At 47.2% G+C, this 27,318-nt stretch overlaps 1 protein-coding gene across 1 annotated transcript in view; it reads left to right on the plus strand.

Annotated features, from left to right (window-relative positions):
* Positions 1 to 27,318, plus strand: part of ARMC9 (armadillo repeat containing 9) — a 415,690-nt gene that overhangs the window by 136,669 nt on the left and 251,703 nt on the right. Inside the window, exon 10 of the mRNA XM_069212859.1 lies at positions 12,536 to 12,570. Coding sequence (XP_069068960.1) covers positions 12,536 to 12,570 — 35 coding nt within the window. The remainder of the gene's footprint in view (positions 1 to 12,535; positions 12,571 to 27,318) is intronic.

The following is a 27,318-nucleotide window of genomic DNA, read 5'->3' on the forward strand; positions in this document are numbered from 1 at the left end:
CTAAACCCTTTGGCTAGGGCAGAGGAACCTGAGAAGGATTTGACGTGACACTCTCGGCCCTTGAATCTTTCTCTTTAAGTACCAAGACCTGTTTCCAAGCACTGCAGACCATGTGGGTGACTATCACTTACCACTTGACAGAGGGATCTGAAGCGTGGCTGCCAATACGGCCATCAGCACTTCTTCAGCGCCTTGAAGTGGCTGCATGGAGAATACCTGTGGTACCAGCAGAATAACATAAGAAATTGATCTGTTCTCCTCTAGGGCTGTGGGACACTCATTTGCAGTCTGGATCTTTTTGCTGATTAGCTGGACCTGTTTACGTCTCTTTGGAAACCACAAAGCTGATAAATGTCCCTACAAACGTATCTCGCATCAATATATTTTCTTTCTTTCAGTTTTCACTAAACTAGCAGTGTTCTGGTGCCTGGGCGCTGCAGGCCGTGTTTGAGCGGCTGTTGTCGAAGGTCCACCTAACTGCTCATCTGGGGAGCCCACGTGGCATCTGCCCCTTCCCACCGGGGACTTCTCAAGGTTCTGCTTCTTTGAGTTAGTGAACGAAATCTCTGTTGATGTGATATGGCACCTAGTTCTGGCATTCTGTCATCCGGCTGGCACGAAGCCATGCCTACCACTGATCGAGGTTACATTTCTACACATGATCTTGTGTCCTCTGAACTGTTGGAACGATGCTCCTCTTACCCTCTCTTCTTCGAGTCTAACCTTGTTTTGTAGTTCTCTGTCTCTCATGGCTTCCTACCATCAGAAATTGATCCGAGTGACTGTCTTGAAAGTTCTAGTGCAGAACCCAGTTACTTTGGCAACACCGCAACAGTCGAAATCAGGCGTTGTATCTTGGGTTTTACGTGTCCATATGATGGGAGAAGTTGTGGGAAAACGGAGTTCTCTTCAACGTTTGTCCCAGGAGGAATAGAGAGGTTTCCTTGTAGATGGCAGATGAAGTGTTTCTTTGTATATGAATTCTCAGCTTCTTTTTGAAATGGAGAAGTGACACACAGCAACCTCAGTCCTACAGACTGTTGTTCAAGATCCTGGCGCAAAGCCTCTGAAATCTTCTTATCTGGTCACTTTGTTTCTCCCACTCTTGAGGATCTTCTCTGTTTACTGGTCCATGAATTCCACCAACAGCTACAAAACAGATGAAACTTGCTTCCTCTACGGTCTCCAGCTGGTCATCAGACCTTGGCCTGGTATTTTTAGGAACCCCCTAAAATCATCCAACACTCGCTTATATTGTCTACGGTTCCGTTTGGCCTATAACAGTAACAGTGGCTTTGTTTGGTGGTTGGCCTTTCATGGACCTAGAATGCACCCGCACTCCGCATTTCTAAAGAGTAAGGAAAAAATTTATCATAAAAACACACAGAGGTTATAACACAAAGATAATAATAAGTAGCAGCAATTTATTGTGTTTAGTTAGGAGTTTTGTAGCCACGCAGCTGTTTCTTCGGGCTGGGAGTGGCTACAAGACCTACATAAAGACAGGAAATGTATTCTTTGAGACGGGAGTAACTGAATCCAGTGATCTTCAGTCCTCAGAGTGTTCAGCTGAAGCCAAGACTGTATAGTTCAGTTTCCTGACCTACCCATGTCTATATAGTGTTCAGACATTTCTTGTCACATTTGTGATTTGGTTCAGATCTCAGATTGTATTTCAAAGCATTCCACATCCTACATCCTTGAACTTCCAGGGATTCATGCCCAAGTTTTGTCCTTGAGGATCACTGATTGATCGGATGCTCAGCAGAGTTTTCTGGTTAATACTTAGTGAGGAGCTGGTCTGTGGTTATTCAACCCCACTGCAGTATTACACTTTATGGGCTGTGAGGAAGACCTTACATTTAATCTTGTCGTCAGTGGGAAGGCAGTGGAGTTCTTTCATGGACACTTTGAGGTGATCGCACCTGCGCAGGTTAGGGCCCGCTCTGTTGGCCTGGTTTTGGCCTTCATGAGAAGGTGAGGCCCACTCTGCCTGGTTACAGCCTTCATGAGAAGGGTGAGGTTCAGTCTGTCTGCCTGGTTACTTCCTTCATGAGAAGTGTGAGGCCCACTCTGCCTGGTTACTTCCTTCATGAGAAGTGTGAGGCCCACTCTGCCTGGTTACAGCCTTCATGAGAAGGGTGAGGTCCAGTCTGTCTGCCTGGTTACAGCCTTCATGAGAAGTGTGAGGCCCACTCTGCCTGGTTACTTCCTTCATGAGAAGGTGAGGCCCACTCTGCCTGGTTACTTCCTTCATGAGAAGGGTGAGCCCCACCCTCTCTGCCTGGTTGCAACCTTCATGAGAAGGATGAGCCCACTCTGCCTGGTTACAACCTTCATGAGAAGGGTGAGGCCCACTCTGCCTGGTTACAACCTTCATGAGAAGGGTGAGGCCCACTCTGCCTGGTTAAAACCTTCATGAGAAGTGGGACCCACTCTGCCTGGTTACAACCCTCATGAGTAGGGAGGGCCCACTCTGCCTGGTTACTTCCTTCATGAGAAGTGTGAGGCCCACTCTGCCTGGTTATGTCCTTCATGAGAAGTGTGAGGCCCACTCTGCCTGGTTACGTCCTTCACGAGAAGGGTGAGGTCCAGTCTGTCTGCCTGGTTACAGCCTTCATGAGAAGTGTGAGGCCCACTCTGCCTGGTTACTTCCTTCATGAGAAGTGTGAGGCCCACTCTGCCTGGTTACTTCCTTCATGAGAAGTGTGAGGCTCACTCTGCCTGGTTATGTCCTTCATGAGAAGGGTGAGCCCCACCCTCTCTGCCTGGTTGCAACCTTCATGAGAACGGTGAGCCCACTCTGCCTGGTTACAACCTTCATGAGAACGGTGAGCCCACTCTGCCTGGTTACAACCTTCATGAGAACGGTGAGCCCACTCTGCCTGGTTACAACCTTCATGAGAAGGGTGAGGCCCACTCTGCCTGGTTACGTCCTTTACGATAAGGGTGAGGTCCTCTCTGCCTGGTTACAGCCTTCATGAGAAGTGTGAGGCCCACTCTGCCTGGTTACTTCCTTCATGAGAAGTGTGAGGCCCACTCTGCCTGGTTAGGCCCACTCTGCCTGGTTACTTCCTTCATGAGAAGTGTGAGGCCCACTCTGCCTGGTTACAGCCTTCATGAGAAGGGTGAGGTCCAGTCTGTCTGCCTGGTTACAGCCTTCATGAGAAGTGTGAGGCCCACTCTGCCTGGTTACAGCCTTCATGAGAAGTGTGAGGCCCACTCTGCCTGGTTACTTCCTTCATGAGAAGTGTGAGGCCCACTCTGCCTGGTTACTTCCTTCATGAGAAGTGTGAGGCTCACTCTGCCTGGTTACATCCTTCATGAGAAGGGTGAGGCTCACTCTGCCTGGTTATGTCCTTCATGAGAAGGGTGAGGCTCACTCTGCCTGGTTACATCCTTCATGAGAAGTGTGAGGCTCACTCTGCCTGGTTATGTCCTTCATGAGAAGGGTGAGCCCCACCCTCTCTGCCTGGTTGCAACCTTCATGAGAACGGTGAGCCCACTCTGCCTGGTTACATCCTTCATGAGAAGGGTGAGGCTCACTCTGCCTGGTTACGTCCTTTACGATAAGGGTGAGGTCCTCTCTGCATGGTTACTTCCTTCATGAGAAGTGTGAGCTCACTCTTCCTGGTTACAACCTTCATGAGAAATGTGAGGCTCACTCTGCCTGGTTACAACCCTCATGAGAAGGGTGAGGCCCACTCTGTCTGCCTGCTTATGACCTTCATGAGAAGGGTGAGCCCACTCTGCCCGGTTACAACCTTCATGAGAAGGGTGAGCCCACTCTGCCCGGTTACAACCTTCATGAGAAGTGTGAGGTCAACTCTGTCTTGTTATGACCTTCATAAGAAGGGTGAGGCCCGCTGTGCATGGTTACAACCTTCAAGAGAAGTGTGAGGCCCACTCTCCCTGGCTACAACCTTCATGAGAAGGGTGAGGCCCACTCTGCCTGGTTACAACCTTCATGAGAAGGGTGAGGCCCACTCTGCCTGCCTGGGGAGAGTCAGGCACCACCCTGGCTGCCTGGTTATAGGCTTCGTGGTGAAGGCCAGGCCTGCTTTGCCTGCCTGGTTATGAGCTTCTCAGGGAGGGTCAGGCCCACAGCTCCTGCCTCAACCACTTTACCTATATTCTGTGTCTAGTGGTGAAGCTGCAGTCCTCTGAACCAGAAGACCTGGGTTCAAATTATTTGTTGAAACCTGTGTCCAAATTCGGGTGATCCTGTCAAATCACTTTGAGCCTTAGTTCTCTTGCCTGCCCCATATTAAAAGGAACTTGAGGCCATTCAGTTCGCTATATAAGGTAATGCATTTGTTCAGTACAAAAGGCATTTCTTATCAGAAATGCTCCCCCACCCGTTGCCAAGTGCTGCAAGAATGTGGCATGTTCAGTTTAATTGGGCCTTTGCTTGCGTCAGCACACTAGTAAATGCTTTTATTAGCACCTCTTTCTCCTTGATATACTGATGTGTGGTGCTAAAGTTGTGTGTTAGATAAGGATAGGTGTTTGCAGTCGCGTGTGATATAAATTAGGTTCCTAATTAAGTAATATTGGAACTTTGCTCAGTCAGCTAATTTTCTCCTTTTCTGCTCCATACTCGACTGACTGTAAAGTACCCCTCTTTCCTGAGTGGTCAAGGAGGTTTGACTGCACAGCTCCAGTGACTTTTGTTATCTTTAATGCATACACTAGGCACTTGCCCACTCTTCAGCCAAGCAGTAACCTTTTTCTGCCAGAATAGGGCAGGTTTTAGCCCTGCAGATAAAACTTGTCTAGGCTATGTCTCAGTTTTCACAGGAGCACAAGTTTACAAGGAACCTCTCTTCTCACTGTGGTTACCCCTTTCGTGGTCCGACCTGTGTGGTAGTGTGTATGGGCCACAGACAACCCAACTGCGAGATCGGCAAAACTTCAATTTTAGTGTGCAGTATTTGCTCTAACCAAATACCTATGAAAATCAAAAATCCCTCATGGAAGCAACTTAAATCCTTTCTCGAACATTATGGGTGACTCTGCAGTTTTTGTTCTCCTTCATGCCTTAGGCTTACCTGTTATTAAGTACTAATTAATCTATTTCTGGGAGCTTTAAAGGACTTTTTCTTTCGGAAGATGATGCAGGTTAAGTGTATCATTGACTAGGAAGCCCCTCCTCCCAACATCTACAGACACCCCTAGATACCTCCTTGGTGCAACGAGAAACCAAAGTAGATCCATGCCTCCCATTGGGATATCCACTTCACACCGAACCCTAAGAAAACTTATAGTGGGTATCTTGAAAATCTTGTATATACTCTGCCTTTCTGGACCTACTTTGGACACCTGTATGTAACTGGCTTAATCTTGAGCCTTGGAAATCAGGGCATGATGAAGGACTGTGTTTGATGGAGCTTCCTTAGACTATCCACGTAGATTACCGTTCAGTGGGCATTGCACAGTTGACCAGCTTCCCAAGCATTGTCACTGGCCTCAATCCATCCATCTAGAGTACTTTCCATTGTGGTAGGATCTATTTATCAGCATTGTTACTGGCTTTCTTCCAACCATTTAGAGTACTGTGCATTGTGGCAGGATAGCTTTATCAGCATTGTTACTGGTATCCATCCGTCCACCTAGAGTACTGTGCATTGTGGTCACATAGCTTTATCTGCATTGTTACTGGCCTCCATCCATCCTTCTAGAGCACTGTGCATTGTAGTAGCTTTATAAACATTGTTACTGGCATCCATCCATCAATCCACCAGGAGTACTGTGCAATGTGGTAGGTTAGCTGTATCAGCATTGTCTCTGGCCTTCATCCATCCATCCTTCTAGAGTACTGTGCATTGTGGTAGAATAGCTTTATAAACATTTTTACTGGCATCCATCCATCCACCAGGAGTACTGTGGTAGGATAGCTTTATCAGTATTGTTACTGGCCTCCATCCATCCTTCTAGAGTACTGTGCATTGTGGTAGGATAGCTTTATAAACAGTATTACTGGCATCCTTCCATCCATCCACCAGGAGTACTGTGCAGTGTGGTAGGTTAGCTTTATCGGCATTGTCTCTGGCCTTCATCCATCCATCCTTGTAGAATACTGTGCATTGTAGTACGATAGGTATTGTTATTGGCCTCTATCCATCCATCTAGAGTACTGTGCATTGTGGTAGGATAGCTTTATCTGATTGTTACTGACCTCCATCCATCCATCCAGAGTACTTTCCATTGTGGTAGGATAGCTTTATCAGCATTGTTACTGGCCTCCATCCATCTAACATACTGTGCGTTGTTGTAGGATAGATTTATCAGCATTGTTACTGGCCTCCATCCATCCTTCAAGAGTACTCTGCATTGTGGTAGGATAGGTTTATCAGCATTGTTACTGGCATCTATCCAGCCACTAGCAGTACTGTGCATTGTGGTAGGATAGCTTTATCTGCATTGATGATGGCATCCATCCACCAGGAGTACTGTGCATTGTGGTAGGTTAGCTTTATCTGCATTGTCTCTGACCTCCATCCATCCATCCATCCTTCTAGAGTACTGTGCATTGGGGTAGGATAGCTTTATCAGCACTGTTACTGGCCTCCATCCATCCTTCTAGAGTACTGTCCATTATGGTAGGATAGCTTTATAAACAGTGTTACTGGCATCCATCCATCCACCAGGAGTACTGTGCAGTGTGGTAGGTTAGCTTTATCGGCATTGTCTCTGGCCTTCATCCATCCATCCTTGTAGAATACTGTGCATTGTAGTACGATAGGTATTGTTATTGGCCTCTATCCATCCAACTAGAGTACTGTGCATTGTGGTAGGATAGCTTTATCTGCATTGTTACTGACCTCCATCCATCCATCCAGAGTACTTTCCATTGTGGTAGGATAGCTTTATCAGCATTGTCACTGGCCTCCATCCATCCATCCAGAGTACTTTCCATTGTGGTAGGATAGCTTTATCAGCATTGTCACTGGCCTCCATCCATCCATCTAGAGTACCATGCGTTGTGGTAGGGTAGCTTTATCAGCATTGTTACTGTTACTGGCCTCCATCCATCCAGCGTACTGTGCGTTGTTGTAGGATAGATTTATCAGCATTGTTACTGGCCTCCATCCATCCTTCCAGAGTACTGTCCTTTGTGGTGAGATAGATTTATCAGCATTGTTACTGGCCTTCATCCATCCTTCAAGAGTACTCTGCATTGTGGTAGGATAGCTTTCTCTGCATTGTTGATAGCATCCATCCACCAGGAGTACTGTGCATTGTGGTAGGATAGCTTTATCTGCATTGTTGCTGGCATCCATCCACCAGGAGTACTGTGCATTGTGGTAGGTTAGCTTTATCTGCATTGTCTCTGACCTCCATCCATCCATCCTTCTAGAGTACTGTGCATTGTGGTAGTATAGCTTTATCAGCATTGTTACTGTAACTGGCCTCCATTTACCTAGAGTACTGTGCATTGTGGCCACATAGCTTTATCAATATTGTTACTGGCCTTCATACATCCTTCTAGAGTACTGACCATTGTGGTAGGATAGCTTTATCAGCATTGTTTCTGGCCTCTATGCTTCTAGAGTACTGTGCGCTGTGGTAGTATAGCTTTATCAGCATTGTTACTGTAACTGGCCTCCTTCCACCTAGAGTACTGTGCATTGTGGTCACATAGCTTTATCAGCATTGTTACTGGCCTTCATACATCCTTCTAGAGTACTGACCATTGTTTATCAGCTTTATCAGCATTGTTTCTGGCCTCCACTCTTCTAGAGTACCGTCAATTGTGGTAGGATAGCTTTATTAGCATTGTTTCTGGCCTCCATCCATCCTTCTAGAGGACAGTCCATTGTGATAGGATAACTTTATCAGCATTGTCACTGGCCTCCATCCAGGCATCTAGAGTACTGTGCATTGTGGTAGGATAGAATGTTCAGCAAATGTACTGGCCTCCATCCTTTTTTTTCGAGTACTGTACATTGTGGTAGAAAAAACGTTATCAATATTGTTAATGGCCTCCATCCATCCTTCAAGAGTACTGTGCATTGTGGCAGGATAGCTGTATCTGCATTGTTTCTGTCCTCCATCCTTCTAGAGTACTGTCCATTGTGGCAGGATAGCTGTATCAACATTGTTACTGGCCTCCATCCATCCATCCTTCCAGAGTACTGCGCATTGTGGTAGGATAGGTATATCAGCATTGTTAATGGCCTCCATCTATCCATCCAGAGTACTGCACATTGTGGTAGGATAGGTATATCAGCATTGTTACTGGCCTCCATCCATCCTTCCAGAGTACTGCACATTGTGGTAGGATAGGTATATCAGCATTGTTACTGGCCTCCGTCCATCCATCCTTCCAGAGTACTGCACATTGTGGTAGGATAGCTGTATCAGCATTGTTACTAGCCTCCATCTATCCATCCAGAGTACTGTGCATTGTGGCAGGATAGCTGTATCAGCAGGATAGGCTTCTCAGCACTGTGGTCTGCCTTCATCCATTGCCTATGCGTTGTCTATTGCCCTTCTGTTTTGGCCTGTCTCTCTTCTGGCTGCCTTTTTGAGTATGCATTGGCGAGTGCCCTTGTATTGTTGATTTCTCTTCTAGATGCCTGATCGACTACGTATTGGCCAGTTTCCCTGTGTTTTGGTCTGTCTCCATTCCAGCCGCCTTATTGAGAGTGCATTGGACGAGTACCATAGTGTTTAGGCCGGTCTTCTTCCTGCTGCCTTATTGAGAGTGCATTGGACGAGTACCATAGTGTTTAGGCCGGTCTTCTTCCTGCTGCCTTATTGAGAGTGCATTGGACGAGTACCGTAGTGTTTAGGTCGGTCTTCTTCCTGCTGCCTTATTGAATGCATTCACTGTATTCCCCTGTGTTTTGGTTGCCCCCTCGCTGTGTAACGATCTGTGGATTAACCAGGTACTCTGTCAGAGCTGCGGCAACCAGGGTCCCAGTGTAGTGAACCACTGTCAGAGCTGCGGCTAGCAGGGCCCCAATCAATCAATCAATCAATCAAAAAAAATTGTAGAGCGCGCTACTCACCCGTGAGGGTCTCAAGGTGCTGGGGGGGGGGGAATCAAGAGGTTGAGGTTCTTTCTGAAGACCAGGAAGTCTTTGGTTTTGCGAAGGTCAGTGGGGAGGGAGTTCCAGGTTTTGGGGGCGAGGTAGGAGAAGGACCTGCCTCCTGTGGTGGTGCGTTGGATGCGGGGGACTGTGGCTAGGGCGGAGTCGGCTGATCGGAGGTTGCGTGTGGGAGTGTGGAAGTTCACTCTTTCGTTGAGGTAGGTTTGTGCCGGTGTTGTGGAGGGATTTGTGAGCGTGGATAAGGATCTTGAATGTGATTCTCTTGTCTATGGGGAGCCAGTGAAGGGTTTTGAGGTGTGGTGAGATTCGTTCGTGGCCGGGGAGGCCAAGGACGAGGCGTGCAGCTGTGTTCTGGATTCTCTGGTGTTTGCGTTTGAGTTTGAGTGTGGTGCCAGCATAGAGGGCATTACCGTAGTCCAGTCTGCTGCTGATGAGTGCGTGGCTGCCAGGGCCTGAGTGTACTGCAGCACTGAGAGCTGCGGCTGCCAGGGCCTGAGAGTACTGCAGCACTGAGAGCTGCGGCTGCCAGGGCCTGAGAGTACTGCAGCACTGAGAGCTGCAGCTGCCAGGGCCTGAGTGTACTGTAGCACTGAGAGCTGCGGCTGCCAGGGCCCCAGTGTACTGCAGCACTGAGAGCTGCGGCTGCCAGGGCCTGAGCGTACTGCAGCACTGAGAGCTGCGGCTGCCAGAGCCCCAGTGTACTGCAGCACTGAGTGCTGTGGCTGCCAGAACCCCAGTGTACTGCAGCACTGAGAGCTGCGGCTGCCAGGGCATGAGTGTACTGCAGCACTGAGAGCTGCGGCTGCCAGGGCCTGAGTGTACTGCAGCATGGAGGCCTGCGACTGCCAGGGCCTGAGTGTACTGTAGCACTGAGAGCTGTGGCTGCCAGGGCCTGAGTATACTTTATCTCTGATAGTTGTGGATGCCAGGGCCTGAGTGTACTGCAGCACTGAGAGCTGGGGCTGCCAGGGCCTGAGTGTACTGCAGCACTGAGAGCTGCGGCTGCCAGGGCCCCAGTGTACTGCAGCACTGAGAGCTGCGGCTGCCAGGGCCCCAGTGTACTGCAGCACTGAGAGCTGCAGCTGCCAGGGCCCCAGTGTACTGCAGGACTGAGAGCTGCGGCTGCCAGGGCCTGAGTGTACTGTAGGACTGAGAGCTGCGGCTTCCAGCACCCCAGTGTACTGCAGCACTGAGATCTGCGGGCTGCCAGGGCCCAAGTGTACTGCAGCACTGAGAGCTGCGGCTGCCAGAGCCTGAGTGTACTGCAGCACTGAGAGCTGCGGCTGCCAGGGACCCAATGTCCGGTATCTCTGAGAGTTGTGGCTGCCAGGGCATGAGTGTACTGCAGCACTGAGAGCTGCGGCTGCCAGGGCCTGAGTGTACTGCAGCAGTGAGGCCTGCGGCTGCCAGGCCCTGAGTGTACGGTAGCACTGAGAGCTGTGGCTGCCAGGGCCTGAGTGTACTTTATCTCTGAGAGTTGTGGCTGCCAGGGCATGAGTGTACTGCAGCACTGAGAGCTGTGGCTGCCAGGGCCCCAGTGTACTGCAGCACTGAGAGCTGCGGCTGTCAGGGCCCCAGTGTACTGCAGCACTGAGAGCTGCGGCTGCCAGGGCCCCAGTGTACTGCAGCACTGAGAGCTGCGGCTGCCAGGGCCCCAGTGTACTGCAGGACTGAGAGCTGCGGCTGCCAGGGCCTGAGTGTACTGTAGGACTGAGAGCTGCGGCTTCCAGCACCCCAGTGTACTGTAGCACTGAGAGCTGCAGCTGTCAGGGCCCGAGTGCACTGTAGCATTGAGAACTGCCATGGCCTCAGTGTGCTGTAGCACTGAGAGCTGTGGCTGCCAGGGTCGCAGTGTAATGGAACATTGAGAGCTGCAGCTGCCAGGGCCCCAGTGTACTGTAACGTTGAGAGCTGGCTCCACACCCTACTTAATTTTGTACTCTTACCTGAGAAGTAAGTGCCTCTCCGCTACTCATTCATGGGCTAGTCTCATTGCCACTCTGCCGAGAGATACCTTGATGTGGTGTCATTTCCATTCCCCTCTGTGAGGAGGGAGCTTGTGGTGTCCAGGCTAAAGTAAAGTGGCAATGGGATTAGACAGCAGTAAATACTTTGATGCCATTAAATATTGTGCTGGCTGAGTGTCTTCATTTATTTTAGAAAAAGTAAGTTGCATGGGGAGACATTGATTTCAGGACACAGTTGTGACAACATTATCTCATGTACTTAAGCCCTTTTCCTTGCCCTGGCCTATAGGATCCTCCACAAGACATCTTTATTTAAGTTGCCCCTTATAACCCTAGCACGACAGGTTGGGTGAGTTTAAGACAGAGCTCTGTGATGAGCCCTAGCAGTGCTTCCATTGCAAGACTGCATTCCTCTTTAGAATAACTGATTACGTTTGTCCATGTGCAACTCTTACCTCGCTCCACGGAAGCTCTTGTGCAACTTGTAAGCACTCACAGCTGTATGACAGTACACCCTGGAGGCAGCCTTACATCACCTGTAGGACAGCACGTCCTGGAGGCAGCCTTACATCACCTGTAGGACAGCACGTCCTGGAGGCAGCCTAACATTACCAATACAATAGCACATCCTGGAGGTAGCCTTGCATTACCTATACATTAACACATCCTGGAGGTAGCCTTGCATTACCTATACATTAACACATCCTGGAGGTAGCCTAACATCACCTGTAGGACAGCACGTCCTGGAGGCAGCCTTACATCACCTGTAGGACAGCACGTCCTGGAGGCAGCCTAACATTACCTGTACAATAGCACATCCTGGAGGTAGCCTTGCATTACCTATACATTAACACATCCTGGAGGTAGCCTTGCATTGCCCGTACAGTAGCACATCCTGGAGGTAGCCTTGCATTACCCGTACAGTAGCACATCCTGGAGGTAGCCCTGCATTACCCGTACAACAGCACATCCTGGAGGTAGCCTTGTATTACCCGTACAACAGCACATCCTATAGGCATCCTTACATCCTATAGGCATCCTTATGTTACCTGTACAACAGCACATCCTATAGGCATCCTTACATCCTATAGGCATCCTCACGTTACCTGTACAGCAGCACTTCCGATAGACATCCTTAAATTACCTGTACAACATGACATCTTGGAGGTGCAGCCTTAACTTAAGAGAGGTGCAGCTGAGTGGGTCTGAAAGCACACACGTCCAAATTGCATCAAACTGATGGAAATCTTACCTTGTCAAACAGCACATTAATCATATGATAGCTCATCCTGGAGTCTTTGCTACGTTACCAGGGGTAGAGCTGTCCCCCCCAGCGTGTATGCAAGTACTGATAGTTTACTAAGGTCTTGAAAAGCATAGGTGATAGGGATTATATGCTGTGTGCAAACAAGTGACATAAACTTGTGAAGTTGATGTCTTAACAGTAAACAGTATTGTTTAACCATCAAATGATATTTGTGAGTGATTTTGCATTTTCTTTCTCTGCAGGCTTCCTCTATGTTGAGAGCTTCCATCGCCCCAGTGTAAGTAACCCTGTCATAGATGTCAAATATTTTTATAAGGTGCTATCCAGTGGCACACTGATCCTCCGGTGTAGTTTGAAGAGATGGTTAGAAGCTGGCCTTCCCTTAAGGTGGCTACGGGATCTTGACCCCTCTGCTATGGATCCTCTTGTTGGAATCTCAATGTTTAATATCTTAAGCCATGTGACATCTGTGTGTAAAGAGGCTGGGTGCGTTGATTGAAAAGCTGGTTGTTGGCTGGCTAGCACATAATGCTCGTCATTGTATATGAGCAGGCTTGTGTATCTACATGATTTTGTTATCCTATTGCTGATGCAAGATGCAATGTTTATAATGCATTGAAAATACTAATAAACAGATGTTTGAAAAAAATAAAAAATAAGGTGCTATCGACTGGGGGTGTCAAGGCACTGGCACATCTTATCACTGCATCAACCACAGCAGAGCCCAGGTAGCCTTAAAATGTCTTAAAACTCTCTCGTAAGATGTCCAGAAGATGAACTATTGACTTTATTTTATTGAGTTGTATCTTACATGGGTACACAGTCAATCTAAAATGGATGCTGTCTCTTGAACCTTGGTGGATATCAAGAGAAAAGAGACTTGTGCATCAAAGTGTATGTTCACTATCGGTATGTGCATACTGGGGTCTCTCCAACAGCATATGTATGTAGTGCTTTGTGCTTACCTCTGGGTTTCTGTGAGCTGCTTTAGCACACATATATTTCCACACAGAATAACTCCTTCTGCACCCAAGATCTACATATCAAGATATTAGAAAGGGCAGCACAAAGTCAGTGTGGGATTTCCTGGTGATCATCGGTGTGTAAAATTGAGTATTCGCCACTTTTGGGGGCCTACCAATGGTCTGTTCACGTTTTTGTCAATGTGTGCCTTGAGCTTGGTCATTTAGTTTTTGGTGTCCTGTATCATAGGTTCCGATTACGGGTACAACTTGCTCGTCTGGCCTTTTCGACCCAGCAATTTTCCTGCTTACTTTTTATTGTTTCCATGGTGCATAACTTGTGCGCGCTTCTTTCGGTCCCATTTTCGCCCTATATAACGATTCTGACTTGAGGAGCATGACCATGGCACAACATGAGAGATTGTGCAACTGAGACGAACCAAGGCAAATACTGTGCTCGGACTCGATAAGAGAAAGGCCCAGAGCTCGATGTCCTGGGCAGGGTTTGAGGGACTGAGGCAGGTCCTGATGGATTGTGACCGAACTGGAGGGGCTGGGGCCTGAATTGGTGACCTGGAGTAGAGCTTGTGCTCTTAGAGTAGAGTTTGAGGGACTAAAGTATAGCTTTTTGAGCTATTTGAGGTTTAGGGGTAGGGGCGGGGATTGCCGGACTGGGGTTTGGCTCAGGGGACTGGGCTTGTTGATGAATTGCAGTAGAGCTGAGGTCCTGGAGTAGAGCTTCGGGCTGAAGCAAAGCATGAGAAAACTGAGCAGGGCTTCATGAACTGTAATAGAACTTAATGGACATGGCAGAGATTGAGGGCCTGGGACAAAGCAGGAAAAAATGGAATATACAACACCACCACCATGAAGTAGTGCAACAATGACAGCAGATTGGGCTCTTGGACTCTGTGCCAGGAGGCCCTGTATCTCTGGACCCAGCTAAATCATCAGGGCTGATTGTACACCACCTGGCAGTATCTTTAGTTGCCATGGCAGACAAACTCAGCCAGTAACGTCTAGTTGATCATGAATAGAGGTGGTGCAGGGCATCTTTCAGCAGTGAAGATGGCCCTGGGTCTATCTCTTCAGCACCGCAAAGAAGATGCATTGGAGTTTCCTAGAAGACTGTCTCTAGGAAACACAGTACACTTAGAGAGAAGCTCAGCACCCCTTTATCTCTGCCCGCCACTACCTTTCCTACCCCAGTTCTGAAGAAGATCAAGGATAAGCAACCAAAAGTCATCATAGTGGCTGCAGATTGGGCCAGTAGTGTGTGATACCCAGAACATTTAGGCATTAAAATCTGTCCCATGATCAGGCTGCCTCTTCTGGGGGATATTTTGTTCGCTTAGAGGGCAGCTCATCACTCCTTTATGCCTTCCCCATCACTACCTTTCCTACCCTGAGTTCTGACGAAGATCGGGGAAAAGCAGCCCAAAGTCATCCTAGTGGCTCCTGGCTGGGCCAGTAGAGTGTTCCATGATCAGGTTGCCTCTTCTGGGGGATGTTTCCTCAGAGCAATAGGGGAGGATCTTGCACAGACCTGTGCATTCTACACCTACGTGCATGGAGATTGAGTGTCAGCAGTTGACTGCATTCATTCTACCTCCCAAAGTTATGGATGTCATCTTGGCAGCCGGGCATCCTTAAACGAAACCCATTTGTACAGGATGCTGGGACAAGTTTGTGGCTTGGTGCGGCACCCGTAACACAGACCCAATGCAAGCTAAACTGTTGGATATGTTTTTGTTTGATTTGTCTTTGGCCGAGCAAGGATTTGCAGTGGGCATGCAATGTGCACTGTTAAAGTTTACTTTTTGGCCCTTTTGGCCTTCTGCATTTGCCAGATCAAATGTTCTTGTTTAAATCACCTGCTGCAATGGGTTTTTTCAAAGGTTCGGCCCACTTGTTTCCTCAAAACCCTCTGTTTTGCTAGAGTGGGACCTTAATTTGGTCTTTATGATTCTTATGTGTGCGCCCTTTAAGCCATTACACAACTACCCCCTATGCCTCCTGACCCTGAAGATTGCTTTTCTCATCTCAATAATGTCAGCACGCAGCTTGAGTGAGCTTCAGGCTCTGTCAGTGCTGCCACATAATACCACCTTTCTTCTGGAAAGCTGATGCTGAGTACCAGGGCGACTTTTCTCCCAAAGGTTGTGACTTCTTTTCATGTCGAAAGGTCCATTACATTTCCAACATTTTCCTGCTCATCCCCTCAAGAGAGGAGGAGATCATACCAAGGACAATTGAGCAAAGTAAACCAAGTCTGTGCAGAAGAGAACTTTGGCCAGATTGCTTATCCTCTGCATTAAGATCTGCTACACAATGGCCGGGACACAGGCTTCTGCAGTATTGAGGGAGTATTCCACCAGGACTACGCTGTTACCACTGCGTTAGCTCACAAAGTACCAGTCCAGAATATTTTTCACATTGCAGCGGGGCCACCACTGCACACATTCACAAAGTGGCAGTCAAGTTCAGAGGGAAGGGCATTCTGGCCTGTTGGTCCTACGGGACATTTTGGTCTGAGTCGTTCCACTAGCCCACCACTGGGGTAGGTAATGCATTGGTATCTATTCTAAAGGTGAGGATCTGTGGTTGGAAGTATCCATCAGAAGAAAAAGTGTACCTTTAGTAATGCTCTTGTTGGTGGTTATCCTAACCGCAGTCGTTTCACTGCCCTCCCACCTGCACGTTCTGTGGAATGGACTCTTTTGCGTCTAAAAATATCCAAAGTTGGTGATCTGTCCACTGAAATGAATAATTACTTTTGTGCTCTATGTTCAAGGTTGCAGACAGTGTCCTGAAAAAACTGATGTTGTGCTTTTCTGGTGCCTATGTAGAGTTCCAATCTTCCCCTCCGAGGTGGAGTGGAGTCGACACAGAGCTGCACACTGCAACCTATTGGCACCCCTGGGCTATGCTGAAAAATTTTCTGGATCCTTTCAGATCCCTCTTCTGGTGTATAAAGGCTACAGCAGATGCAAGAAGGTGACGTCTGTGACTGCTTCCCTATATGTGTTGTTTGGGAGTCGGCCGTTACAGGCAGAAATGCGAAGCTTGTCTTTTTGTGGCCTTAAAGCTTAGCTGCTGTCTGGAAAGGAAACTGATGGCTGGGGATGTACGTCTGCCCCCCTGAGAATAGTGGGACACCTTGGCATGAGGAGTAAGATCAGTCATTCCATGAAAAGGGACTCCCAGGAGGTATGCTAAAGTGTCAGCTTCAAAAAAGCACAAGAAACGAGGTAAAGATTCCACAGTGAAGCTAGACCCCCTAGACGTAGAAGAGAAGTGCACCCCCTGCAGACCAGGGCACTGAACTGCAGTCCATTCTTGAGATTGTTCTGTAAACTGCTTTGGGAGTGAACCCTTGACTTGATATCTATTGATGGTGGAATTGCTGTCTTGGATATATTTTTTATATTTATTTATTTGTGTATTTATTAGACATTAACAACGCATGCAACCCTTCGGCAAGACATGCCAAGGAGATATGGCATAAGCAGGTATAGGGTACGCCACAGATCATTTTGGAGGTTACCAAAGCAGGACAAGTTGAATCACAAATACAGGTGCTGCAGAGATCTCTAGAATTCAATAATATCTCAGTGTAGCATGATGTAATCACATAGCGCTTCAGAGTTTCGGAAAGGATTAGCAGACATGTGCATCTTGGGACATTGTCATTTATATCTTTGGCAGGTACATGGGCACTCTTTGAAACCTTGTGGCAGAAAGGCTCACCTTGAGTTCTCAGATGAAGGAGCAGGTGCCATTTGTGACACCCACTGTGACTTTTCCACTGTGCGTATCCGATAACTCAGCAACTCTGCATTGGCTGACAATCGATGACCTTAAGGAGGAGGTCACGCCTTAGTTGGAACTAGTTACAATTCAGATTAATCCAGCGCAAGGCGGCCAGGCACAAGGGCACACTCCTTTGTGTGTCCAAAAATGAGTTTTCAAATAATATCACATACATCTTGGTGCTCAACGGTGAGGGAAGGCCACCTAGCAACACTAAAAATAACAAAATGTTCCACAATTGAAAGTTACCCTGAGCGCTCCAATTCGTTTACAGAAATAACACCATCCAAAATCAATAATCTTTTATAGGTTCATGTTCCAGTCTCTTTATTGAATCCACAAGCTCCTTGAGCCCGTGCTTCTCGAGATGAAATTAATGTTTTCTTGATATCAGTACAACTAATAAAAGCCACTTTTTCTTGACATCAACATAGCCAGCACGTGTTTCGTCATTATGGCGTGTTCACCCCAGACTTCATCAGGGCTTCAAAGGAATGAATCACAAGTCAAATATGTCATTAGCTAAATACTGATGGTCCCATCACCCACCAACAACAAAGTGCAAAAGGGTTTAAAATTAGTGAACAGACAAATCAAGTACATAAAGTATCCAGACAATATAGTCACACGGATATGCGCATCTATAAGAGCCGCCTCATCACAGGTGTCATTGGCAACTCATTCATCTGTACCAAAGAGTGAACGGCATGCTGCATTGGAACCATAGTGTCAGACCTCCAGGTGTGCTCCCATCCACTTGTGCCAATCTAGTATAACATGTACCTGTGATCAGGACCTATGTGCATAAGTAAAGTAAACCGTGAAATGTTAGAAATGATATCTTTGTAGCCACATCACATTTAAAAACAAAAATCATATTCAATCCAAACATACACCGAACAGCTAAGTGTATGCGCACACCTTGCAGCCATCAGTTAGCACCAATTCACGGGTCAGAAATGGTACGGCGAACCGTTTCCCAACAGAACCTGTAAATATAATCATAACAAAAATATGTACGTTACTTCACATTCCTAAGTTCATCTAGAGTTAATTTGTCCCTTTCCCATCCACTCATATTATTATTAACTGAGTCTCCCAATAATCACCAGGCACAGCCAGGGCCGGGCTGTGAACCCAAAGCAGCCCTGGCAAATGTTGTCAGACCAGCCACAATAGGGTACGTAACGAGCGAGCCTGATCACTACAATGGGGCTTGGGTGGGGGTTTCCTTCCGCCAAAGAAAGTTTGGAAAAAATGCCAAAACGGTGCATTCTACAACACATTTTTCATTATATATTCAATTGTATTAAGTTTTGAAGTATAGTAAATAATGACCGTACAAATCACAAGGATATGGAAATCTTTATTGGGATACTTCAAAGGTTATCGCACCATCGCCTTGTAACTGTGCCTCTGATCTCTACATAGCCCCACTCACATGTGATTAAATTGATATATAGCACCTCTCTTACCAGCATAGGGTATTGGAGCCCTTTACATCCCACCCACCCAGAGACAATGAATCATACGAGTGTTAATCAGTGTATAAAAAGTTACATAAAACAGAGGGCATACAAGGTGTAGGATTCACGTGTCATCCATACTAGTCGGCATGTTTTTTAGGAGTGCTTTGTCTGGGGAAGTACAAACTCAGGATCCAGAACGTAACACAGTGGTTAAAGTTTTCATTGCTAATAACAATTTATTTCTACCCAAACAAATCCTTTTTAGCAAAATTAGGATAATCAAAGACTGGGAAAAAGCATAACTTTCTAGCTGTACCATGCAGTTTACATGCAGCTCCTTGATGGCAATTCATAGCTCACAGAGGTAGATTATGATTGTTACTCTTGAACTGCACAGTAACAAAATGATCTCTGTGACAAAAGCAGCATCCCACTGTGCTATGCACGTAAAATACTGCGTAATCTGCGTAGTACACGTTCTTTGGAGCACACATGGTAACATTCTGCGTTACCTTAGATTAGTCAAAACTGAAACTAGAAACAATTCCCATGTCTCTCCAGCAGGTACATTAATCACCAGAATGATCTTATCACTTTTATTGTTGCATGAAAACTGTTGAATATACAAGGAACTCTACAGTGCTTCTAAAACTGCTTCACTGCTACAAAGCCGGCCAACAGTAACAAAAGCTCCTTCCTACCCCCCACCCTTTCAGTCACCCAGGGAAACACCCAATGCCTGATACGAACAATCTGGCCTCGGGTCCAGCGGGAAATTACTGTGTCCCGGCCCCATCCATCTAGTGCTGAAATTAAAGTGCAAATTTGTGACTATCAATAAACAAAATGTAAAAATCACAAAGTACGATATCCATTATCCTAATTAAAACACATCACACAGCGTATCCTAGTGCTTCCAATTAAGCGAGTCGACAGGAGAGTACTCCTTCCACACGTGTATCTAGTGTTGTGGCCGGGCGCCATTTTGAAACCCCTTTAAATACTGTCCAACAAACGTTAAACCAAGCTGCCCCGTCAGTAATATGTGGTGGTCATTAAAGCTAATCTCAGTTGTAGTACTGATTATCGCTTGAATACTGAGGGACACAGAATCGGAACTTCTACCCCATAATTAATCCTGATATCACAGTAACAACATACACATATGTATACGTTGGCCAGAGTCAATATACCCACCATGTGTTAATCCAGTGTCAAAGCTGAACGTTATATCTGTAACTTATCAGTAAAACGCCAAGGGACATATTCCATGTTCCAGTGTAGCACGCCCTTCACTCTTTTGGTACAGATTAATGATTTGGGTATGACACCTGTGACGAGGCGGCTCATATAGGCATTGAAATCCATATGACTATATTGTTTGGATATATAATGTACATAATATGTCTGTTCACTATTCGTAAGCCCTTTTGCACTTTTTTGTTGTTGAGTGATGGTAGCATCAGTATTTAGCTTGTGAAATATTTGTTTATAGCCCTGATGAAGTCGGAGGCTGGAACATGAACGTATAAAAGGTTATTGAATTTGGATGCTGTTATTTCGGTAAATGAATTGGAGCGCTCAGGGTAGTTACGATTCAGGCTAGTAGTTTGGTGATCCAGTATCACCGGAGGTCGAGTTAGAGACATTGGAGAAACTTTAAGGAGAATCACTAGTATTTTCTTTTCACTATCCTATGGTATAGTAATGGTGCTCAAGCTGCCATTTTGCCGGCTGCAGCATTTAAGCCAAAGTTGAGCCAGAAGCCGCTTTGGCCTTTGGATGCAAATGATGATTCTTTTCGCGGTTGGATGGACAGTATGTTAGAGGTGATCAGGGAGTTTGGCATGAAGAACAAGGCATCTTCTCACCAAATGTTAAGGAGATGGAGAAAATGAGTTGCTACCACCAACTGCCTCTGATGACCGTGGCTCATCGTACAATGCTTTGCTGCAAAGGGCTTCTTCAAACTTTGGTCTTGTGTTTATCTGCTGTGGATCTGGTACTCCTTCCCAGCCCTTGAGGCCCCGTGGCTAAATCTGTTAAGTTTTATAACCTGTACATTTAAAATGTCTTCTTAAATCTTCTCTTTCTTTTATGTTTGTATTATATGCCTCCCTCCTATACATTTTTAGTTTCTTTCTCCTATGTAGTGCAATGTTTTGGTACTCTCTTCAAAGTTCTGGCACCTTTTGGCCCATGTATGCACTGTAGAACCAAACACAAAAATAAATTAAAATAAATAAACTGAGCCCAAAATAACTACTGTAAGGTTACTGAAGTGGTCATCGACGTGTAACTCAACATGGCTTTCTACGGCCAAGAACCGTCGAGACCCCCAGCACTTTCAGCCCATAAGTTCTATCGCCAGCTTCCTAGCTTTAGTTTTAAAAGCGTGAGCATGCAAAGTTCCAATCCCTTCTGTACTCTGTGCCTCAAATATTAGGATGGAAGACCAGAAGTCTGATCACAGCTTCCCTGAATCACAATGGCTTCTGGAATCTCTCCAGGGCAGTGCCTCTGTGAATGCTCCTAGGTTATTTCAGGAATGTGGACTTGTCTGAGCTGTTCAGCCCAGTTTGCCATAGCCTCTGCAGCTCTAATTCTGCATTTCTGATCATTCTTAAGTATCAGTAGGTGTACCATATAGTCATGCCTGTCTGAGATTTTGGATTCCAAACCCCATATTCCCTCCTGTTACGCGTATGATTGCGCTGCAGTTCAAGGACAGCTCTTCACAATGTGCATACTTTCTACTGATGGAATCACAACAATCAATCAGGAATTTGTAAAGCGCATTACTCACCCGTGTGAGAAAGTAGCCTCTTTCTAGCCTTGTTACCCCCACTTTTGGCCTGTTTGTGAGTGTATGTCAGGGTGTTTTCACTGTCTCACTGGGATCCTGCCAGCCAGGGCCCAGTGCTCATAGTGAAAACCCCATGTTTTCAGTATGTTTGTTATGTGTCACTGGGACCCTGCTAGTCAGGACCCCAGTGCTCATAAGTTTGTGGCCTATATGTATGTGTTCCCTGTGTGGTGCCTAACTGTCTCACTGAGGCTCTGCTAATCAGAACCTCAGTGGTTATGCTCTCTCATTTCTTTCCAAATTGTCACTAACAGGCTAGTGACCATTTTTACCAATTTACATTGGCTTACTGGAACACCCTTATAATTCCCTAGTATATGGTACTGAGGTACCCAGGGTATTGGGGTTCCAGGAGATCCCTATGGGCTGCAGCATTTCTTTTGCCACCCATAGGGAGCTCTGACAATTCTTACACAGGCCTGCCACTGCAGCCTGAGTGAAATAACGTCCACGTTATTTCACAGCCATTTTACACTGCACTTAAGTAACTTATAAGTCACCTATATGTCTAACCTTTACCTGGTAAAGGTTAGGTGCAAAGTTACTTAGTGTGAGGGCACCCTGGCACTAGCCAAGGTGCCCCCACATTGTTCAGAGCCAATTCCCTGAACTTTGTGAGTGCGGGGACACCATTACACGCGTGCACTACATATAGGTCACTACCTATATGTAGCTTCACAATGGTAACTCCGAATATGGCCATGTAACATGTCTATGATCATGGAATTGCCCCCTCTATACCATCCTGGCATAGTTGGCACAATCCCATGATCCCAGTGGTCTGTAGCACAGACCCTGGTACTGCCAAACTGCCCTTCCTGGGGTTTCACTGCAGCTGCTGCTGCTGCCAACCCCTCAGACAGGCATCTGCCCTCCTGGGGTCCAGCCAGGCCTGGCCCAGGATGGCAGAACAAAGGACTTCCTCTGAGAGAGGGTGTTACACCCTCTCCCTTTGGAAAATGGTGTGAAGGCAGGGGAGGAGTAGCCTCCCCCAGCCTCTGGAAATGCTTTGTTGGGCACAGATGTGCCCAATTCTGCATAAGCCAGTCTACACCGGTTCAGGGGACCCCTTAGCCCTGCTCTGGCGCGAAACTGGACAAAGGAAAGGGGAGTGACCACTCCCCTGACCTGCACCTCCCCTGGGAGGTGTCCAGAGCTCCTCCAGTGTGCTCCAGACCTCTGCCATCTTGGAAACAGAGGTGCTGCTGGCACACTGGACTGCTCTGAGTGTCCAGTGCCACCAGGTGACGTCAGAGACTCCTTGTGATAGGCTCCTTCAGGTGTTGCTAGCCTATCCTCTCTCCTGGGTAGCCAAACCCTCTTTTCTGGCTATTTAGGGTCTCTGTCTCTGGGGAAACTTTAGATAACGAATGCATGAGCTCAGCCGAGTTCCTCTGCATCTCTCTCTTCACCTTCTGATAAGGAATCGACTGCTGACCGCGCTGGAAGCCTGCAAACCTGCAACATAGTAGCAAAGACGACTACTGCAACCCTGTAACGCTGATCCTGCCGCCTTCTCGACTGTTTTCCTGCTTGTGCATGCTGTGGGGGTAGCCTGCCTCCTCTCTGCACCAGAAGCTCCGAAGAAATCTCCCGTGGGTCGACGGAATCTTCCCCCTGCAACCGCAGGCACCAAAAAGCTGCATTACCGGTCCCTTGGGTCTCCTCTCAGCACGACGAGCGAGGTCCCTCGAATCCAGCGACTCTGTCCAAGTGACCCCCACAGTCCAGTGACTCTTCAGTCCAAGTTTGGTGGAGGTAAGTCCTTGCCTCACCTCGCTGGGCTGCATTGCTGGGAACCGCGACTTTTGCAGCTACTCCGGCCCCTGTGCACTTCCGGCGGAAATCCTTTGTGCACAGCCAAGCCTGGGTCCACGGCACTCTAACCTGCATTGCACGACTTTCTAAGTTGGTCTCCGGCGACGTGGGACTCCTTTGTGCAACTTCGGCGAGCACCGTTTCACGCATCCTCGTAGTGCCTGTTCCTGGCACTTCTCCGGGTGCTACCGGCTTCAGAGAGGGCTCCTTGTCTTGCTCGACGTCCCCTCTCTCTGCTGGTCCAATGTGCGACCTCCTGGTCCCTCCTGGGCCTCAGCAGCGTCCAAAAACGCTAACTGCACGATTTGCAGCTAGCAAGGCTTGTTGGCGTTCTTTCGGCGGGAAAACACTTCTGCACGACTCTCCATGGCGAGAGGGATCCGTCCACCAAAGGGGAAGTCTCTAGCCCTTTTCGTTCCTGCAGAAACCTCCGCTTCTTCTGTCCAGTAGAAGCTTCTTTGCACCCGCAGCTGGCATTTCCTGGGCATCTGCCCATCTCCGACTTGCTTGTGACTTTTGGACTTGGTCCCCTTGTTCCACAGGTACCCTAGATTGGAAATCCACAGTTGTTGCATTGTTGGTTTGTGTCTTTCCTGCATTATTCCTCTAACACGACTTCTTTGTCCTTAGGGGAACTTTAGTGCACTTTGCACTCACTTTTCAGGGTCTTGGGGAGGGTTATTTTTCTAACTCTCACTATTTTCTAATAGTCCCAGCGACCCTCTACAAGGTCACATAGGTTTGGGGTCCATTCGTGGTTCGCATTCCACTTTTGGAGTATATGGTTTGTGTTGCCCCTATCCCTATGTTTCCCCATTGCATCCTATTGTAACTATACATTGTTTGCACTGTTTTCTAAGACTATACTGCATATTTTTGCTATTGTGTATATATATCTTGTGTATATTTCCTATCCTCTCACTGAGGGTACACTCTAAGATACTTTGGCATATTGTCATAAAAATAAAGTACCTTTATTTTTAGTATAACTGTGTATTGTGTTTTCTTATGATATTGTGCATATGACACTAAGTGGTACTGTAGTAGCTTCACACGTCTCCTAGTTCAGCCTAAGCTGCTCTGCTAAGCTACCATTATCTATCAGCCTAAGCTGCTAGACACCCTATACACTAATAAGGGATAACTGGGCCTGGTGCAAGGTGCAAGTACCCCTTGGTACTCACTACAAGCCAGTCCAGCCTCCTACAACCCGTGAGAGTCTCAAGGCGCTGAGGAGGGAGAAGGTGGGGTGGGGGGCACTGTGCTGCTACTGCTCGAACAGCCAGGTCTAGAGAAGTTTTCTGAAGATAAGGAGGTCTTTGGTCTGGTGCAGGTGGGTGGGAAGTGTTCCACAATTTGGTGGCGAGGCACGAGAATGATCTACCGCCGGTCGTAGTTCTGCGGACGCGTGGGAGGTTGCGAAGGCGAGGTCGGCGAAGGGGAGATGCCTGGTTCGGGGTGTAGAAGGATAGTCGTCTGTTGAGGTATTCTGGTCTGGTGTTGTGCAGTGCTTTGTGAGCGTGGGTGAGGAGTTTGGAGGTGATTCTCTTGTTGACTGGGAGCCAGTGCAGGTTTTTCAGGTGGTCTGTGATGTTGCAGTGGTGGGGGATGTCCTGGATGAGGTGTGTGGAGGTGTTCTGGATGCGTTGCAGCCTCTTTTGGAGTTTGGCCGTGGTTCCTGTGTAGAGGGCATTGCCGTAGTCCAGATTGCTGCTTACGAGGGCTTGGGTGACTATTCTTCTGGTTTCGGTGAATATCCATTTGTAGATCTTTCGGAGCATGAGGAGGGTGTTGAAGCAGAAGGAGGAGATGGCGTTGACTTGCTGGGTCTGAGGGGTCAAAGATGAATCCTAGGTTGCGTGCGTAGTCTGTGGGAGTCGGAGTGGTTCCGAGTGGCAGGCCACTAGGAGTCATCCCATGCGGAAGGGGTGGAGCCGAAGATAAGGACTTCCGTCTTGTCGGAATTGATTTTGAGGCAGCTGCTCTTCATCCATTTGGCGATGGCCTCCATTCCTTCATGGAGGTTGGTCTTGGCGGAGCCCTTGGTGAGGGAGAGGATCAGCTGGGTGTCGTTGGCGTAAAAGATGATGTTGAGGTTGTGGGATCGGGCGTTGTTAGCGAGCGGGGCCATGTAGACGTTGAAGAGGGTCTGGCTGAGGGACGAACTGTGGGGTACGCCGCAGATGATTTTGGTGGCATCCGAGCGGAATGGGGGGAGGCGGACACTTACATACCGCTTGGTAGGAATTCTTCCCAAGATTCCATGTGTTACGTCACTACACAACATTTTTGCAATGATAAACTGTATTAAATGCACACGCTTCCTGAGTCATCTGCCACTAAGTGCCACTATTTGCCACGGTGGCTCTGATTGTTTAGAAAATCATGAGCCATGCAAGTTTTATTGACTTCGTTTTACTTTGATGTTTAATCATCATTATTGTTAATGGTGTTTTCACAATGAACAATGGATACATTTATTTGTTTGTGTCAAAGACAAGAGTGATTGATCCTAGTGAGCAATTTATACTATATCAGGGGCTTGGACAGAGATGTTTTGCCCAGGGGAGAGCCAAGGAGTGACTCTAGAGACTTCAGCTGCTCAGTTGTGGTCCTAGGCGATGACAAATCCACATCAGCATCCAACAATATGCATGGGACATAACTCCTAGCATACATCCTGCATACCCTAGATCTGCTACTTAGTGAGCTATAATAGCACCTGGCAGCAGGCTCCACCACCTAAGTGCTCTTCTACAAATAGTTTTTTTTATACTTACCGATTGCAACATCATCTCAATGCACTCATTTTATCTTTCAACATATTGTAATCAAAATTAGTGGCCTGGCCGGATTAAAGGAACAAGGCTGATTTTGCGCTACCACTGTTATTTTACATAAATTGGACGTATTCAGTAGAATAGGACCACATAGGTACCAGCTTGGAAGTGATGACAAGGAACACTGCTTCTTCAATGGACCTTTACTTCCACTGTCCAACAATGCACATCACTGGCCAGGGTACATTTTTACAGGCATCTTCTTGAAACCTGCTTCTATTTTAAAACAGTGTTTAATGGGAAGACCTAGCTCGTGTTACGTTATTTACTTATCACGGACAGTGTGATTTAACATTTTTTTTAAGTGTCTGTCCTGTGGCAGGAAGAAGTCAGCTATGCATTTTATGCCTTGCGCTGAGCAAATGCTCATGATATATAGAAGTGTTTGTTATCAATAGAACATATCTGAAGGCATCAGGCTGCATACAGACTAGGAACACCAGGAGGTTCTTGGTATTTGACGCTGGCCACCAGTGTCAGTACAGTGATTTTCTTAGGGCAGGAGGTCCCTCCACTTCTTAGTATGCGGTCTTTTGACTGACTTCACAACCCTCCCCGACTCTGTACACTATCAAAGTGTCACCATTCCTTGTCAAATATTGGGTGCTGATGAAAAGATAATGTTCCACTCGTCTCCAAGTTAAGAAGTTCCTTGCATTTTTACACGGACGGTTGAAGACCACCTTTGATTTTGAAACAGTTTTCTGAATTGAGAGTTCCTATGAAGTCATCGTGTTCTTCTCTATCTGCTTAGTCCGTTGGATGAGCAGGATCACGTTAATTAGATGGAAAAGGCCCTGATTTAGAACTTGGCGAACAGGCTACTCTGTCACAACGATGCTGAATATCCTTTCCGCTGAAATCTAAATCCCATTATATTCTATTGGATTTAGATTTCTGCAGACTGGATATCTGTTACCGTTGTGATCAAGTAGGCCGTCCGCCGAGTTCAAAATCAGGCCCAAAATCTTTTCCTCCTTCGAGGATGAAGATATTACTGGAGGAGACATTGGTATTAAAAGAACTGAAGTCTGTAGCCCTCAGAAATCAATAGTGGGGACAGCATCTAGTCTGCAACCAAGTACCAAACTTGAAGAAAAGTCACAGGTTCACATGGAAAATATGTTTCCACCTCATTAGGATTGCTGCAGGAAGAAAGTCCTCAACTACTCTCTACTTCTGTTGTTTTGTACTCCAATAAGTTAGCATTTGGATGCTTCGAGAAGCCATGCAGTGCATCTCATTGGAATATACACA

The sequence above is a fragment of the Pleurodeles waltl genome, chromosome 11 (genome assembly GCF_031143425.1).
Source record: "Pleurodeles waltl isolate 20211129_DDA chromosome 11, aPleWal1.hap1.20221129, whole genome shotgun sequence".
Taxonomy (NCBI): domain Eukaryota; kingdom Metazoa; phylum Chordata; class Amphibia; order Caudata; family Salamandridae; genus Pleurodeles; species Pleurodeles waltl.